The sequence below is a fragment of the Erigeron canadensis genome, chromosome 7 (assembly GCF_010389155.1).
Source record: "Erigeron canadensis isolate Cc75 chromosome 7, C_canadensis_v1, whole genome shotgun sequence".
Classification (NCBI taxonomy): domain Eukaryota; kingdom Viridiplantae; phylum Streptophyta; class Magnoliopsida; order Asterales; family Asteraceae; genus Erigeron; species Erigeron canadensis.
The window spans coordinates 36887789-36907033 of NC_057767.1; the positions used below are offsets into that span (position 1 = coordinate 36887789).

Consider the following 19245-nt stretch of genomic DNA (forward strand, 5'->3'; position numbering starts at 1 on the left):
TTTTCTATAATCCCTTATAAAGGGTATTGGAATTAAGATTTAAGCATATTTTTCCTTCTTAAAATATCCTCAACATTTACATTATATTCACACACCTTATCCATGAAGTTTCAAAATTACCCTTACAAAAAAATGAAACTTTATTATCTTTACATTAACTTTCATTACCCGACACCAATTATCGATGTCATCATCATCCGTTACCAACACCACTAAACCGTCATCGCCGTTACTGCCGCTGCATGGCGCGGGTACCATGCTCGTATCTACTAAATTACTTTGGTTAACACCTTAAATCACATGAATTATTTTACATCAATTATCTATTTTACCCGCCACCGTTGCCACTACAAGTCGCCACCGCCACCAACACCACCGACACGCCGCCGCCACCACCGCCACGTTGCGCGAATATTCATCTTAGTATTTTTAAATTCATCAATATCAAGGATTGGATCGACTCTATATTTTTTTAAGACATAAATCCTTACCCCTCAACTAAAATAGTTGAAAATGGCATTTTTTTTTTTTAAAGATATCATGTCATGTCATGTTTTGTTTAGTTAAAGTATTAAAGTATTTACTCTTTAATCATAATTATAAAAAGTTAAGTATTTTTTGTATCTATTGTTTCTTGACAAATAATGAATGTCGGAAAAATAATGCATTATGTGATTGTTACGGGAACTTGGAAGCACAATTTATGATAACTATTTTATGAGGGGACATGATTAATTTTCCTAAAAGAATAAAATCAAAAAGTAAGATTAGGAAAGAAAATTAATTGATGACACATATCATTTTTATAGTTTTAAGAGAATTTTTAGGCTAATATTTAAAAGAATTTATCATTTTTCTTTTATGGCGCATCCAGAGCATTTCCATCTGATTTCAAAAAATGTTTTGCTCTTTCGAGGAATTCAAACAATTATATTAATTGTAATATATTATTGACAAATAGGAATCCATGATGGATGATGACACATTGACACTGACTACTGCATCTTGCATGAAGCATGCCGAGTCAAATATAAATAGTAAAAACTGAAATGAATTGTAAAAAATAATCGTATAAATATATAGGGGTTTGTTAAATACAGTCTTTAGGGCGCATTTAGTTCATGAAATGTTTTTGGATGGAATAGAATCTATTGAAGGAATTGGAATCTCATGGAATGGAATTTGATGGAATGTTTTTCATTTTTTGAAAATTTAAGGGAGAGACGAAATGAGATTCTTTCCCTTATCCACATGGAATGGAGATTCCATCAAATGAGGGAATGTTGACATTCCAACGGAATGATATTCCTTCATCATTGAGCAACCAAACGCACTAAGGAATGAAATTCAATTCCAATTCCATCAAATTCTATCAGAATTTGCGAACCAAATGCGACCTTAGGGTTGTGTTTAAGGTGCATAAATTATTTATATATTTACCATGAAAATTAGGGACAGATTTTTAATAGAAAAAATACAAATTTTTTTATGCATATTAAATACAGCTCTTAAAGCTGTATTTAACTTTTCTCAAATATATATGTGAATATCGGTCTAAAGACAATATTGCACGTGTATAAATAACATTATAGAGTTGTCCTGCATTGATGTGTATTTCTTTGGAAAGATAATGATTACACAAACAATTCTCAAGATTTTTTCAAAGACCGATGTCCAATACCGAGAAACCATAAAGTTATTCTCAGATTTGTTTCCAACTAGCTTGCTAGTGTGTTTCTTTAATTATGTGTCGCTTAGCTCTTATATTACCTCCGAAGTTTCGCTCGCTCCTCTAAATTATAGCTCATAATGTTGTGTTAAACTCATTACAATTTGGTTAATGAATCATGACAGATTAATATCCGTATATATTATCACGACAAATTGTCGCTTATGATTAGCGTTGTAAATGGAGCAAATCGGTTAATTAGGAATTTTGGAACTCTTCTATAATCTATATCTATAACTACCTATAAAGCATTTTGGATTTTTATTTTCGGAATGTCTTAAAAATTCAGACTTTTCATATTACCATTCTTACATACTTATAACATATATCATTTATCTTTTAATATACTTAAATTATCACTCTTGTTATATTTACATCAATCACCTAAACTACTCGGCGCCGGCACCACTACCACACTGCTGTCACCACCTCATTGCGAGGGCACCTCTCTAATATAGATATATTTGACCAACAATATATAATATTAACATCAGAATCAAAATATAATATCCCTTTTTTTTTTTTTTTTTTATAATAATAATTTTGGAGTATGAATAGAAGAATATGTTGTTAGAAAAAATAAAAATATTTAGATTTAATATTCATATTTAAAAAAGAATAAATAAAATAAAATTTAACGGCGAAGAAGCTGAAAAAACATATCTCAAAATGTTTAATAAATCATTAATTCATGATTATTTGCTTGGCACTTTGGCAGTATTTGGTAAATGGTATTGTGGCGTTAAACCAGTCCAATATATTTTACCTTTTTATTGATCTGTAAAGTTATGGGCTAATAGCCTGGTCCTATCATATGTAGCCCACTTTCTTGAATGAGGTAGAATGGGCCTTTGTTACAGGCTACAAGTTATAAGTTATAACGAATCATTTTGTAATATAAATAAGATGCACCTAACAAATTCAAAAAATAGAAAGGATACCCGTAACCCGTGTAATGTGTTGGTGATCGTGGAGATGACATTGTGGTAATGGCGGTGCATGGTATGGTGATGGTGGCAATAATTGGTGTTGGTGGCGACTGGTGGCGCGAGTAATGTTGGTAATTGATGTATATGTATTTAATGTTAAGGAATAATGTAAGTGAAATCATTTTAAGGGTGATAAGCGAAAATGTTACATTTTTTTAATACTTTCAAAAATAAAAAGTCGTGAAAACTTTATATATATATATATGTATGTATGTATATAGATGAAGCATCATGATATGATTGTAGACGAACCAAACAGATTAATTTAACGGGGCTATCATGTAACATAACAAATCGTTATCGGACAAATAATGAAATGATACATAAAAATGAACAGACACATAAATAATACGAAAACAAATGAATACAAATGAAAGAAATTAATTAATTAAGACCAAATGAAAGAAATGAAAGAAAATTAAAAGTAAAAAAAAATTTCATTTGTCCACGCTTTTAGTGGAATGATTCACATGATATATAATACTAATGCAAATTTTTATATTAACACATCTACAATATAGATGTAAATTATACAACATGCTTAATCGTTCTCTCAAAATTTAACCAAAAAATGGTATAAATTAACCAATGAATTTGTACGTAGGACGAGCAGAATCAATATATGAATAAATAAAATTTGAAAGTGGAGTCTTCTATATATATAAATCATTTACACATCCCCGTTAAATTTTTATTATATTGAAGGTATGAGATTTGCCTTTGAAGCTTAAGTTGATGATAAAATTTAGTTATGAAACTTTAACATCAATTCCTTCTTCGTCACATAATATTTGTTGGTCATTTTGTTCATCTTCTTCTTCGTTTTTAATCAAGAAACTTCTTCTAGGTTGTTGTTGACAATGATAAGAATATTCACTTTCACTATTACAATCCAGCTAGGTCGAAAATATCTGAATCAAGCTAGGGTACTAATTTGTGGGTTGATGCAAGGAATGTGAGGCAAATGGAAGCGCAATGATGAGTTGGGACGATGCATCCTAACATGTATAGTATGATAGGAGCAGCATCAAAAGAGAGTTGACGTACGGTCTCCATCCTGTAGGGATCCGATGATGTTTTTGTTTGATTGATGATGGAAATTAGATAGCATTATTAATCGTTAATTTCTTCAAAGTGAAAACTCCGCCTTTTCTTGCCCATAACAAGGCTAATCGTAGTATATTCCATGCCCGTCGACGGCCTATATTGGATTTCGAAGAACTCTTGTACATTTTGTACTTAATTGGTATCCATAAAGACCAAAAGCTAGTCTATAGCAAAATTAAAGAAAAAGGTGATGGATGTTTTTTTATGGGGTATGAAGTATGAGGATGTGGTAAATGAGTTGAAAGAGGCAATGTTTGTGTATGTATATATATGCTTAGTTGCTAATGTGATTGTAATACGCGGTTAGATGTTATGAGAATGAATTAAGAGTGGTTGTTTGTAAGGAGAAAAAATGTGGAAAAGTGTTATTCCAGATCATAAGTTTGTGTGTGACGATACTAACCCTTCTGCTCTAGATATAAAGCATATGTTTTGTCACTTTGTGAAGAAATAGTAAGGGCTTAATTGTCACTTACGAAAGGATGCATTTTGCAAGAAACTTCCTTTCGTTTTCATGTATCGCCGAATCTATATTTTTTTAGTAGTAAAGCTGTGGACCTTTTCCACACATTGATTTCCAACGGCTTTCATGTGTTAATTTGTTGTAAGCTTTTGTCCTTAATTAGCACCTTTATTATAGAAAAAATTCCCTTATAATAGATAACTTTCATCAATAATAAAAGATAACAGAAAAAGGTGAATTACATTTTAATATTTTATCATGTGAACTTTTTTTTTTATTTCTCAATTTCATCATTCAAATATTTTTTTTTTTTCGTTTTCTTTTTTCTTCAAACCAGCGGGCTGCCTTACCAGAATAAAAGCTTTTTAAGAAAAATAATAGGCTTGCCATATCTTAAAAGTTTCTAAAAATAATTGTAAATAACATTCTTATCTATTTATATATTATAAAGATATGATTTACACGATATTCAAATTGGAACACGAGCTATGCTACTGCCAAAACAATTCTACAAAGTTATGATTGATTAGTTTATTAGTTTTTTTTAAATTTTTTCTATCTACTTTAATTTGGCTATTTGCTTTTGTAGGGAAGTAACTTTTTTGGTAGAATGCCTGAATTATGTATACTTTTATACTATATGAGAAATAATTATCTAAAATATCCTTAATGATTATATTACATTATCAGTCATTTATATTTTAAAATATCTACATTAGCCCTTTACATCAATTATCTACATTATTCATCGCCGCCTCTATTACTAACAATCGTCCCCGACCACCCTCCATCACCGTTGCAAACACCATCATATTGTGCAGGTACCATACTATATAATGTAATTGCATTTTAACTAACATTTACTCCGTGTTACTCTGTTTGGGAAGGGGAAAGAGAATTGTGTTACCAATTAGTATTATCATCTTATCTTATTTCGATCTCTGTTTACAACTTTTATATATATATATATATATATCTTATTATTTTAAATATTTCACCCCGTTGTTATTCTTTGGAAAAAGAAAAAGTTATCTACCCAAACTATCAATTTTTTTTATTCACTAAGTTTAAATATCACCACGTAATGAACCTATAATACATTATTACCATTAATGAAATTATTTACAACAAACATCTATGAAACCTTTAAATTAACTATACTACCTCAATTTATATTACATCAATTACTCTTACATTTATAACCACACTGCTACCGCTAACAACATCGCCGTCACCGTTGCCACCATCACCGTCGATGATGGTAGAGTCAATATTAGAAAAAAGTTCTTGAGGGGATAAAGTTAATTAATTCATAAAATTTAAATTCGAAAGAGAATAAAATGTTAGAAATTATAAAAAAATAATATTAAAAATCCTCAAAAAATTTAGATAGATGGAAAAATTTTAATTTCGAGAAGGGCGACACACATGCCACCACCGTATGAAAATGTATCTAGTACAAAATAGTTAATGGCAAAGTGAAAGGTCACTTTGTAAAAAATAAATAAAATGAAATTAGTTTAATTACACCGTTAAGGACGGTATTGAGACCTAAAACCCGTAAAAAACAACATTAATTGGGCGTTACTAAATTTTTCACGTTACAAACAAACTATGGATAGCGTTGTTATGTATGATTTTAGCATGTGTACAGTAGAGAGTAGACACATCAATTTTGCGGTCATTCTACAGTACTAAATTAACCAGATAACAAATCGTGATATGACAAGCCAAATGACATATGCCAATTGCCACCATGATCGATTCAATCATTATATACACAGCCTGCCATTGCCATTCTTACAAATAACTACTTGATCTCTTATCTGTATTTTCATAACATATACGAGTATATATATATATATATATAAAACCCTACCCCTGGACTTATGTATTCGATCAGCTCCCTCACATGCATATGCTTAATTACACAAATTGAATTTAAACTTAATTGCAAAGATGAATAACCTCTAGAGACAAGAATCAAGATGAATTTCCATTTCATTACTACTAAAACTTGTTACAAAATTAATATTACTACGTACACAACTATAGCAAAAGTGTATTATTTAGAAAACGCCACTCCAGATTATGGTCTATTTGTGAGTCACGTGATAGGTCTTGCATTCTCACGACTATACTTCTCATAATCAATTTATCATATATTTTATCATACTTCCATGTGTATGTATATATTAACGCATTTAATTTGAGTTTAAACTAAGAAGAGAAACCCAAGTGGCACAACGATATGAAATGGGTTGATCTTCAACTTCAAAGAGGATGATCTTTGACGGCGAGAAGGTGGTGGGTTGTAATAGTAATATGGAAAATAAGGTACAATGGGATTTGGTGGTGGTGTCATTGTTGTAGGATAGCCATAACCACCACCACTTCCTCTGTCCCCGCTACTACCACCGCCTCTAGTAAATGGAGGAGGGGGAGAATAATAAGTATAAGTAGGAATCGAAGGCGTGGTAGGCTGAGGCTGAGGCTGAGGAAGTGAAGGTGGTGGTGGGCAATTAGTGTCCATAGTTGGAGTAGGTGGAGGGGGAGGGGGCACGATTACGGGTTGTTGACAAGGATTTTCACAAACGTCGCACATTACACAATCTACTTGATCTTTTGACAAACTTGTAATTCTAGAGGCTACATTTGAAACCAAGGCTAAAAGAAGAAAGAAGAAGAATATGTGGAGAAGATCCTTCATTTTGATTAATTGATTGAAAGAAAGGCCTATAAGGTCTTACTTATATACTACTTATAGTGAAAGAGTTAGCATGTGTATGTGTATAGATCGCCGCACCACTTTATGGTAGTTTGTATCTCAAGCAATATATATGCACCTTAATTTCCTTCAGGCTTCATGGAGATTGAGAATACTTTGAAAAGTCAAACTTTATTCCCGTAACTATATTAAATTGTAGAAAAAAAAAGGTTTAATAATGAATTTATTTTGTTTGTCATATACTCGTGTACCTATATTAAAGAGTAATAGTTTCACCTTGCTTCAATTTGTTCATTTAAAACATTAATAAATCCATCGGTTTGAATATCATGAAAACTAATGCCACTCGACTAGTATTTTTTTAGTCGCCCATTTAGTAGACTCTTGCCATTTTGTTCAGGTGTTATTTTGGGTGTGAAGCAAATCATAAGATTGCTAATGCTAGCAACATTACCAAATCTGATTGTTGAGCAACACATAATCATCAACTAAAAAGAGAACTACGTCAACCCAATGTAACCCGTCTGGTTTGTCATGTACGATATGACTAGGATCTTGAAGTCGTCTTTGAACTTGAGTAACCAGCCCAAATTTCCTATGATGTGTAAAGCTTGTGCTTATAAGGGCCAACTTCTTGGAGCTTTTTCCCTGCCACATCAGTATTACATAACACATGACTCCCTTCAGACACTCACTGTGTTTATAAGGACAACTTCTTCAAAACTTTTTCGTCACATCATCAGTTAATTATAATATATCTCACACACACAAATACACCTATATATACCCCACTCATATATAAAACAAAAAAAAATTGAGATAAAAGATTGATGTTTGGACCCACTTAGAACGCCCACCATCTTCTTGATGGAGAACAAAGGGGAGGACGCAAGGACAAGGACACCGAGTGTCAATAGAGATCGAGCGTCCAAGTCCCCAGGGTTCGCACCTGGGGACGGCCTATAAGCACCGGCCTAATGAAACTCGCTTTGTCCAAGACGCTTGGTGTGATCCAAAGTCATTTTTGATTGTTTACCCACTTCCCCTGACTCATCCGTTATACCACTTCTATAAAGAACCTAAGCTTGTTGGTTCCCATACACGCTAACAAACCATTTGAAAGTGACTAAGAAAATTTTAGTTGTAATGGTCGGTCATTTTGGATTGTATATTTATGTGAAGTGGGTCAATGAGTCAAATAATAGGTTTATCTATTGATACTATATTATAAATCAAATAGGGTTTCAACTCTCAATTTAAACAATGTACACATGATAATACCTAATGTACCATACATCAATGCCTACAATTTTCTCTCTTCTCCATAAATCATTTTATTCCACTAATTCTTTCAAAATCTTTTATCTCAAAAAAATCCATACATCGATAAATTATAAAATTTATATGGGTGTTCTTACAATTTCATGCTCTTTCATTAGAGATGTCATTCGATATACTTTCGACGACTTTTTAAATCCGAGGGCGGAGCCCGTACGGCTAAAACATTTGCCTATGACACTCTATCACATATCACCTCCTATGACCAATCACATTTTATGATCTATCACCTTGATCATTTTACCACCGTAACACACAGGTACTTGCTTTCATCAATCAACAAAAGAGAGAGTTCAAATCCGAATTTACTATTAATTTGATTCATTTGGAACTTAATCACACCCCATGAAGACCGGTCCATATAAATTGCTACCCAAAAGATAGATAAAATCATAAAATTGAGCAAATCTTGCGACAGTCAACAGTTTAGATGCATTATTGGTCAATGGCAAGTAAAGTTGAAATTTTCTAGTTTTTAACCGAAAAACCAAAAGATTTAAAAAACAAATTTTCTTTTGAGGCATGGAACAAAATCTCAGCCTTCGTCACTTTGGAAAACCCACCCGATATAAAACATTCAAACGTTTTCAATTTCATTCAATCGTATTCCTTACGGTGTTCATCAGCCCCCATATGAGCGTTTTATTTTAAGGTACTTGGATGATCCATGTGAGAAAATAGGTTTAACTTATGTTAATAAATTTATAACTTTAGTTGATAATGATGATAGTTTAATCCTAGAAAAAATTTACACCCACTATCCCTGACCTTGTGGAAAAACTTGTAATTCTCACGGTTTGTTGTGCTTTCATGGTCATTACAAATACCCAGATGCTCATTCATCTGAAATGGTTGTTCTTTGGAATCTTTCGATAAGGAAATCCATAGGTATGCTTTTGATATGCTTGATGCTCAAGATGATATGGTTGATGCTCAAGATGTTGAATATCAAACACCTTCTTTAATCATGTCATTTGATTTGACTGCCAAAGAGTTTAAAGAGATAAATCTTCCAGATCGTTTAACAAACCGGCCTTCTAATATTCACATTATATCTAAGCTACGGGAGTCTCTTGTTTTGCTTGAATACCATACAGTCCGTAAAGAGTATGAGGAAGACATATCACCTTGCTATCTATGGATGATGAACGTGCAAGGGTTTAGTAGATTCTTCACAAAGCTTTACACCATTGACCTATCAGATTCCCCAATAAACCGAATACTAGGAAGACTGGCCAACTAATAATAGAAAGGCGACATGAATATATATATATGTATTATTCCAAACTTGAAATCTACGATACCAACTCAGAAGCCGTTGATACTCTTGGACTCGACTTTTTGTCCTTTATGTGTTCCTATATGGAAACACTACTTCTGCTTGATCAGCCCGATGGTTACATATCTTCCAATAGTGAGTAAATGATCACACCTACGAACTTGTCTTGTTATTAAGTTAGGATAGATTACTTTGGTTTTGTATAAGTGCTTGAATTCTAAAATAATTCCATATGCTTGATGTGACATGCAAAATGACATATCAGAGTGTTTCGTTATTTTTCTTTCACAAGCCGCATTTTCAAAGTTAATGCTTGGATATCTTCGTTTCTATCTTTTCTGATGAGGTTTTGTATGGTTGGTTTTGCATAAAATGGAAGTGTTTGAACGAAATATTGTGTACCTTGATGTTAATGGGCCAAAGTGAAATTTAAATACACAAAGCATCATGTCTCTCCCTATTGTTTTTCAATTTCATATTGGTGCAGATTAGTTAAAGTAATAGAAATTGAGATGGATGACATATAGATTGATGCTTGGGTTTAAATGAGATTAAACACGTATTTTGTCAATGAATATGTCGCTGTGAACAGAGTCAAGCAGACATATTTATTATCATGAAGTGACTAATGGTAAGTCCCTCCACCTTGATCTAAGAGGCATTAGTGGTAACCCTTAATAAGTTTATATAGTAGGTATTAGTTATCTGAATAGGTTGTATTGCTCACTTATGGGCCTTTTTACATTAAATCTTATTGAACGTTGTCTGCATTCATGTCTTCGATCTATTTATGTGATACGTCTCACACCTGATAAGAATCATGGGCTTTACTGTACTTATAAGCATTCCTTCTCTCATTGCTTCTACCACTTTTTCCTACCAGTATTAATTTTTCGTACTAGTATGTATTTTATAATGATGTGTAATTTTGTGTTTGTTTATATAGTAAGCAAAGTGAAAGAAAGGTGTTTTATAGGTTTTAGGATATCCTGTGGTTGAGATTCTCAAAAACCTGATCTTTGGGCAAACATCCATTCTTCGAATGAAGTATGACTCAAAAGATACACGCTTGTAGTTTATCTCAAGTTAACTGTTGTAATGGTGTCAACATGATGCCTATATATTGCTGTTATTGTGGCTAACAGGTCACAATAAAAAGACACGCCAAATAACTGACCTTTTTTAAGGTTTAGCATTATTTTGGTTATGGTTTAACTTTTTGACACGATTAGCTAAACAATCTTACTAAGTGTTGAGGGATACGAACATGTTTACCTGCCAAACCGAACATGACATAAATTGATGTTCATAAAGTATACCATTCTATCTTATAATTATCAATTGTTGTCATGGTACAGGCTCTGCAATCTTTTTATTGTTTCAGGGCCTTGGGGGATACCTACAATGATAGGTTTGATAATGGCCTTCTTAGTTCTCTTAATTACGTCATTCTTTTTTTGTTCAGTTAACAACCTAGGTATGTTTCTGTTGACTCATGTGGTTTCAATACCATCCCTGAAAGTCTGAAACCACCATTAAATGGCAAACATGTTATTTGTTTAGACTGCAATAAAAGGGCATCTTTATTTCAAGTTGGAATTATTATATATAACAATTCATCAATGTCGGAGTAACCGTCTCTATTCACTTCTTACGGGTGGTTGGTGTTTCCTCTTGAACAGTTACAATCACTTGACGAAACTCTCGTGTGAAAATTAGGTTTTTGCTATTTGGGGATTTTTCATACCGTTAGCCCCCTTTTTTTTAATGACGGAACAGTTTTTAGTATGATGAGTTTTCATTCGACAGGGTTATGCCCTTTTTTGTGATGGAGCAGTTTTTGGTGTGATGAGTTTCATTAAACAGGGTTACATACGCAATTTGGAGCGATGCTTGGAGTGTCTGGTATGTGATTTTGTACCTTTTTTGCTTTTTAATTTTTTTTTTTACTACATTTGAGATTACGCTATATATAACTAGCAACCTATGATTGTTATGTGCAGAGTAGTCCACTGATATCATTCATCTATAACTGCACAATATTGTAGTTGCTTGTGTTCATATATTACTCATGTAATTAGTTCTATGCTCTTCTTTTGTGAACACAAGTGAAGCTCTTAATTCTATGCTTTTAGAGTATAATTGCCTTGAGTTAACTGTTTTATGGCTGTTGGTTTGCCTGTTTTTCATTTACGTACAAGAACAAAATTTGTTCAATTAAGGAAAGGCAGTTTATTCTTCTTATCATACGGTGATATGGATCTATATGGCTGGGTTGTTTTGTTTGTATATGTTAGTACTATGTGAGCTATAGAGTATATGTAAAACCAAGATGGAATTGCATAATGTGTTTGGCCTAATATTTATAGGGTAGTTCAAGTTTGGTTTCAATGGTCATATATATTTGCCTTCTTTTTTAATATATAAACATCAATGGTACACTTTTTCAAGGCTGGTTCAAAGAATGCAACGGCTGCTTTTTCATTAATGGTAAATTATAGCAATTTATGGAAATTATGCAGACTACATGTTTCATGGTTGATGACAATCTTATTACTTTAGCATATTTTGTATTCGTATCTTTCTCTGGACATGTCCATAGTAATATGAAACTCATTTTTTGATCATTAATAAAGTCAACCTCTTTTACTTGACATCATATTTTCATATACCCTTTTATTGGTAAATCAACATTGTGTCTTGATATCATATAGTCTTTTACTGGTAAATCTACATTGTATGACAAATAGTTGTACTGATAGGTTCACTTTGTATCTTATGGATACATATTTTAAAATTGCCTATCATAGTGCAGGTCTTGATTTACAGGTCTGATGAAAGATTGGGTTTTGTATTTTAGAGGCAGAAGTTCTTTCAGCCCGTTTAAGGTTGGTGTATAGTAAATTAAATCTGCGGTAAGCATTCAGCATAAATAAACAAACAGTTGGTTAATGTATAACCTAAAATGCCGTCTTCTCTTAGAGCATTATTTATTTTTCTTGCTTCGGTGCAGCTTCACGTACAATAATATTGTTGGTGGCTGTAGCAGAGAGGTGGGATAGTCATGTTCTGGTCATGGACAAAGTAGCTCCATAAAATTGGAAGGTTTGAACCACACACTTGCTTATTGTATTTTCAACTATTATCATATCATAATCCAATTCTGCATGCTTTCAACTGTTGCAAATTGTGATCAGTGGTTTTTGGAAAATATGTGGCCAATGTGTATTTCATTTATCTTTTGTCAAGCTACTTTCCTTAAATACATGGACAATCCAACGATCTGGTACTAATCTGTAGGTACCAAAGCTGAAGTGAAAGGAGGATCCAAGGGGCCATGCTGCAGATCCATCAGAACCAATTGGTGAGTGGCTCTACTACTTCTGCTAAAATTTAACTCCTTTCATTCTTATAGTGGCTGATAATAATCCATTTTCACAGTTTAACTACCAAAAGTGTATGTAATCTTTGGTCTAATGCATTTTGGCAATGCCATATTATCACTTCTACTTACCTTCGGTATTTGTATATACAATGCTTTGCTTAATAAAGTTGATATATAGACCACAAGATTTGCTTATGAGAGCAACTCTAAACTCCGTCATTCTTTAGAAAAATGTGATATTTCCAATTCCAATCAATACGCGGTTAAAAATCTAGTTTTTTATATTGCAAAATTGGAACTTGGAATTGTGGAACCAAGCCCAACATCTCAATAGGAGCCCACCTGTTTGACGATTTTGAGCCCAAAGAAAGGGCCCATAGACACACTTTCTAAAATTAGAGCCTTAGAGGATGCATCTTTTTTGGAACTCTTTTGTGACGTTCATTCGTAGTTTCAAACATAGTATGATAACTTACTAACTTACCACCAAAAGATTGATTGCATCGAATATATTCCAGGCTTCCAGCATTGCATCACTATAGTGATCTTGCCATTATTTTAGATAATTACACTATTAGAGCATTCTTAATGTCCGAATCATCATTAATCATCATTAGTCCTTATTAACGTCACATCAACGCCAAATTAGAAATATTTTTCCTCCACCACTAAGTACCCACGAATCCCTTAAACATCCCAATATGACCAACCACTTGTTTGGGACCCATAAATTTTTATTTCTATATACCACCTATGAGAGGAAAAAAAGAATCTTTCTCTCTCCTTCAACCCATTTCACGGTTGTTATCACTATTCTCTCCGCCACGAGGTAACCGCGGACCACACCTAATGATGTTAGCTCGTGTCAGCCCCCTCAAGATTCAACGACGAGCCCATAACTAACAAGGGCATTGGGAGTTGTTATAAACACAATTTGTGTATTTTCATAATAATCTTGCCATCATTTGTTTTGAATATATCACATTATCACCACCTGTAGGCTTTAACTATCCACTAATAGACACTAATGATCCATTTACCCTTCTTTGTTATAATACAATAGAGAGGAAGCTCGTTACACAAATAGATAGAGAAGTTGACACTATAAAAAGGTTAACAGAAATGATAGAAAAGTTAAATTTGAAACATGGGAAGGTTGATAATGCTTAATGCATATAAGAAAAAGGAGGGAATCTTCAAGTTGTTTCCAATTTGATGGATCTAAGTTAGAAAAATTTTTAACCTTTAGACTAAAACCAACATCAACATTAGGTGGTAATAAAAACGGAAGGGGTTATAAAAAGGACTGCTGAATGGTAAGGTCTCGAATTTTTTCAAAGGTGAATTTCGCTTGAAACTTCGTGTCGCGATTCGACAGCGGGAGGTCTAACATACGTTATTTTAACTGGGTCCGCGCTAGAGAGCTCCCTCGAAGTAGAAATGTCAATTTAAAATACCCGATAGGGGGACAACCCTCTACTAATCCGTCCGAAGGCACGACGATCAATAGGGGTAAACCCTGCCTCTTCAGACTTGAACCTGGGTATACCTAAGCCAAGCCTTCACAAAAAGACTTTCCTATGTACTTCCCAAGTCTTGAACCCAAAACCTCCTGCTTGTAAGGCAGATGCTCAACTACTTTAGCTAACTAGGAAGTACATAGGTAAGTTCTCGAATTCTTGATGTGTCAAACCGCCAATAGACTAAAACATATGACCCCATCACATCGCATTTTTATTACTTGATGACTTTACTATTATTTTTTGTTGTTAGAGAAAAAAAAACATATGACCCCAAAAGTTTTGCTTTTCGTATGGGATCGATATATAGTGGAACACTGGAACCACAGTTTTAGGGGTGTTTGGTAGGAGAGAATCATAGTGAATGAAAATGTAATAGAGAATGAAAATAGTGAGAAAGAGAATAAGTATTTGGAAAGAGAATGAATTTCGCGGTTTGGTACACACAAAGAATAAATATATATAAAAAAATAAAATTTTAATTAATAATAAATTTAATACATACAACATATAGAAAACAAAAAAAAAAAAAATTTTTTTGCATTCTCACCCATCCTCTATAAATTGTTGTAGAAAATGGAGAGAATGAAATTGATTCTCCTTTCTCCATTCTCATTTCCTTTCTTTATTGTAAACAAACAAAGGAAGTCTTTCTCATTTTCTTTCTCCTTTTTCCATTCCATCATACCTAATACCCCTTATAGAAAATTTGGGCCCCTATGAAAACTTTGGACCCTGTGCTCCAATTCCGTCCCTGTGAATGTCTTCAATTAATATGGTATCCTAGGTATCACCCCCAACCCCACCCCCCATCATTTTACCTGTATATAACTGCATGCTACAATAAGAAGTGATGTTATGATGATTTATATATTTATATAGTACGTGATAACGTGAATTGAATTTAATGAAAGTACAGGCTCAACAACAAAAACAGTTGAAAGCATTACCAACTAGCCGGCTATTCCATTAATATATTGGAAATAGAAAATGTAAGGTTGTTGATCATTTAAGCTTAGGTGTTAAATATTTCCATATTGTTTTTTTAATTTATAAAATTAATGGGGGTCCAAACATTAATTCATTAATCAAGAAATATTAAAAAGTTTATATGTGAGGGTTCCACACCTAAGCTTAGGTGTCAGACAACCTTATATTCACTTTTCCCTTAATATATATATATATATATATGGGAAGTGAGTATGGGTTGTCCCACATCTAAACTTAAATGAGGAACTATGTATTTATTTAAAATTCAAACAAATATTAAAATATTTGTATGTGAGAGGTTCCCCATCTAAACTTAGATAAGGAACAACTTCATACTCACTTTTTCATATATATATATATAATTATATATAGCTAGATAACAAGAATTGAAGTTATTTTGATTGATATTTGGGGAATTTAAAACTTTGAAAATGTTAGGTTTAGGATTTATATTAATTTTGGAGTGAGCAATATGCTCTTAATAATGGAGATAATGGTTTTCCTAAAATGGTTTCTTTAGAAATGGAGTTGCATATATGAAAAGACATGTTGTTTAGCTTAAATTTACCTTTAAAAAAATACTATGTAAAATGATATATAGCATATTAAACATAAAAAAAAAAAAAAAGAACTTAATCTTCTTCCAAAAAATTAGTGTAGTTAAAAGGATATGATTATGTCACTTGAATCAGAATCAGGAGATACGAAGTATACGTACACCTATTAGGAGAAATATTTTACGGGCCCAAAAAGGGGTGAACGGAAAAAGATGTGGAGTAAAAAAGTTGCTTATGAAAAGGTTGCCCATAGAAAAAGTTGTTGATAAGTCAACTTAGCGATCAGATTGGCTGATCAGTGAACAGATCAGCGACTAGCGGGTTTCATTTGCAGTTTTTGGCTAACTGGTTGTTTAGATCAACGGTTTTGTTAGGTCAAAAACGAATTTTTCTTAAATCCGTACTGTTTTGACCTGGACAGTTATAATTTGTGATTTAGTAATGTATCCGGTCATTGTTTATCGCTTACAAAAGAAAAAAAAAACACATAAATAAATCTCAACAAGCTGTTTCAGTTTGATCTGTAAAAAAAAATATTAGAGTCGTAACTTGATGAATAAAGAAATTACCTTCTTTTTGCGTATCATATCATATCATGATATGTAAAGCTAAACATCATCATTAATTACTAAATCTTGCAGACTTGCATTACATAATATTTGTACAAAATATTGCATGCTGCTTCATACACATCTTCAAGTTTACAACAACTTAAAAGATATTAACTTAAACCGAACAAACAACTCTAGATTGAATCTCATGTTGATGATTTTGCTTGATCGCCAAAACCTTGTAGATCTCAATTATCATTTTCTCATCATATTCTTTAATTGTCGTCTTGCCAAACCCATCTACATTATAACCCGTCATTGTTCTTCCTCTTACAACCGAGGTATTCGCTAGCTTCATCATAATCTTGACATAAGCATCACGAAGCCCTAAAAAAAACTTTTTCGGAGATCTCCTTACCTTTATTCTCAACCTTGGATTAATATTAATCCGCCACAACTTTCTCCTCCTTCTCTTGGCATCTGGCACTGCCTCTGCGTGTCCATTGTGAACCGCAGAGGCTGTGCTGGTGCCAAGACGTTGGTAGCCTCTTCTTCTCCAATAGCATTTTACACCATTGTACACTTTTGTTGACAAGCCTTCCATTTTTTGCCAAAAAAAAAAAAAAAAAAAAATTGTGACAATGAATTAAGAGAATAGGTGGGAGGTTATATTGTGAACTAGCTAAATTAATGAGGGAGATTGATGTTGGTACTCACCTATAATTCTCGCGGATTTCTTTAATGCACGGTATTCTCATTGAATCATCTACACCGTTGGATTGGATCCCCATGTTTTGACATTTTGGTCAAATAGCATCTCAGATCTCACCACCTAAATATATGGATTTAACATTATCTTTATTTATTATTATTTTATTAAAGTTAAAATGTCGCGTTTTTACCCTCCAGATTTATTGGAGGTACAAATTTAATATGTTCTTTCACACCAAGAATTATCATAACTAACAAGTTACCACAACTAAGATTTACATATTTACATACCATTATATTTCATAACTAGCGTTTTAAATTTGAAAATGACACTACCAAGACAGTCTAATGGTTGGGATCCCGTATGCAATAAGGACTCGTCAATCCTAAGTAATCCAGACAGAAAAAATTAACATCATCAAAAATTGAATATTACAGTAAATTTTCATAAAAAGTTTTAGGAAGAAAAAGCTGATGATCGAAATTCATCTCAAAGATGTACGAGTAGACATTTTATACCCATAAGGGCTAAGGCCGATCCAAAAATAAAAAAATAAGAACTATTGGGCTATACTTGGTTAGCATCTCTTTTCAAGTCCAATATGGGCTTCCTCGGCCCAAAGTAGTTATTTGGTCATTGGCATAACTTCGACATTGCATAATCGGGAATATACCTTTATGAAGTGTTTCGTTATGAGGTTACTAGATAAATTGTTAGCATAAGAGCATCCAAATGTGGATTCCTCTTTGATAACTTCATAACTTTCTCACGAGTTATAAGAAAGAGATCTAATTAATCCTTTCAAATATATAGTTTTAATCATATAATTAAAAAAGGAGGAATAGTTGTGGTGCTTTGTTTGTTTTAACCTCATATAATTTAAGAAACGATAAAACAACTTTTAGTCATTCACTCATACCAATATGACAATGTATCATCACATTATACTTTAATCCTTTTTTTTTAATCATGTAAACATCAAATATAAAGTTTTAAGAAAGATTAATTGGGCATGTCATATTTTTGATCCTGATCAAACACCATCTTAATTTCGTTGGGTTTTCACATAATAGTATTAAGTTAATAGGGTAACACTCCGGTGATAACAGTCTTAAAATAAGAATGGTGAGAACACTTAAAAACATCATTTTGATGCATTAAAAATCTCATAAAACTAAAATTGTGCATAACTAATTATCATTATTTAAATGTTTAACAACACATTGATCCGTCAAAATCGAAAAATCACGTTTTTTGTTTTGTGCATCCATCTTGGATGCATATTCATCAAAATGACAAAAAAAACATGATTTTTTTTTATTTTGACAAGCCAGTGTGTTGTTAAACACTTAAATAATGATAGTTAGTTATACACTATGCTAGTTTTATGGACTTTTAATGCATCAAAAATGTAGTTTTTAAGTGGTCTCACCGGTTCTTATTTTAAGATTGTTCTTATTTGATTGTCCCCCTAAGTTAATATATATATAGGGGTTGAGAATTGTAAAACAAGTATTAAAGTAAAACAAAGAAGACAAGATCTTGACCCTTAGACCATGGTTAAATTGATGCACGAAGATTCATGAAGCAATTGATGCACGATGATTTTTATGATGCACAGTGATTTTCAGTTAAGAAAAACCTATTGTTGAAAACGTGAACAAATTCATTCACAAGTTCACAAAAGGTTACTTTGAAAGTTTCTTCAAAAAGTTTCTTTTACAACATACATTTTTATATCATTTTACATGGAATGAACAAAAAAATAAGTGAACAAATATATAGTTTAAGAGTTCTCATGATTTTTACAAAAAAATATTTTCAAAATAAGGAAACTCTCTCTCTATATATATATATCAAATGAGAAGGTACCTTAAGGAGGTGGAAGGTTCGTTTT

The 19245-nt window shown here is 32.5% G+C and overlaps 2 protein-coding genes across 2 annotated transcripts; both read right to left on the reverse strand.

Moving 5' to 3' along the window:
* Positions 1–6503: 6503 nt before the first annotated feature.
* LOC122609460 (extensin-2-like) lies at positions 6504–6821 on the reverse strand. The gene has a single exon (XM_043782505.1). The coding sequence runs from the start codon at positions 6819–6821 to the stop codon at positions 6504–6506; it is 318 nt and encodes a 105-aa protein (XP_043638440.1).
* A 9990-nt stretch (positions 6822–16811) lies between these two features.
* On the reverse strand, positions 16812–17240 carry LOC122609461. Its single transcript, XM_043782506.1, has one exon. The coding sequence runs from the start codon at positions 17238–17240 to the stop codon at positions 16812–16814; it is 429 nt and encodes a 142-aa protein (XP_043638441.1).
* Positions 17241–19245: the final 2005 nt, after the last annotated feature.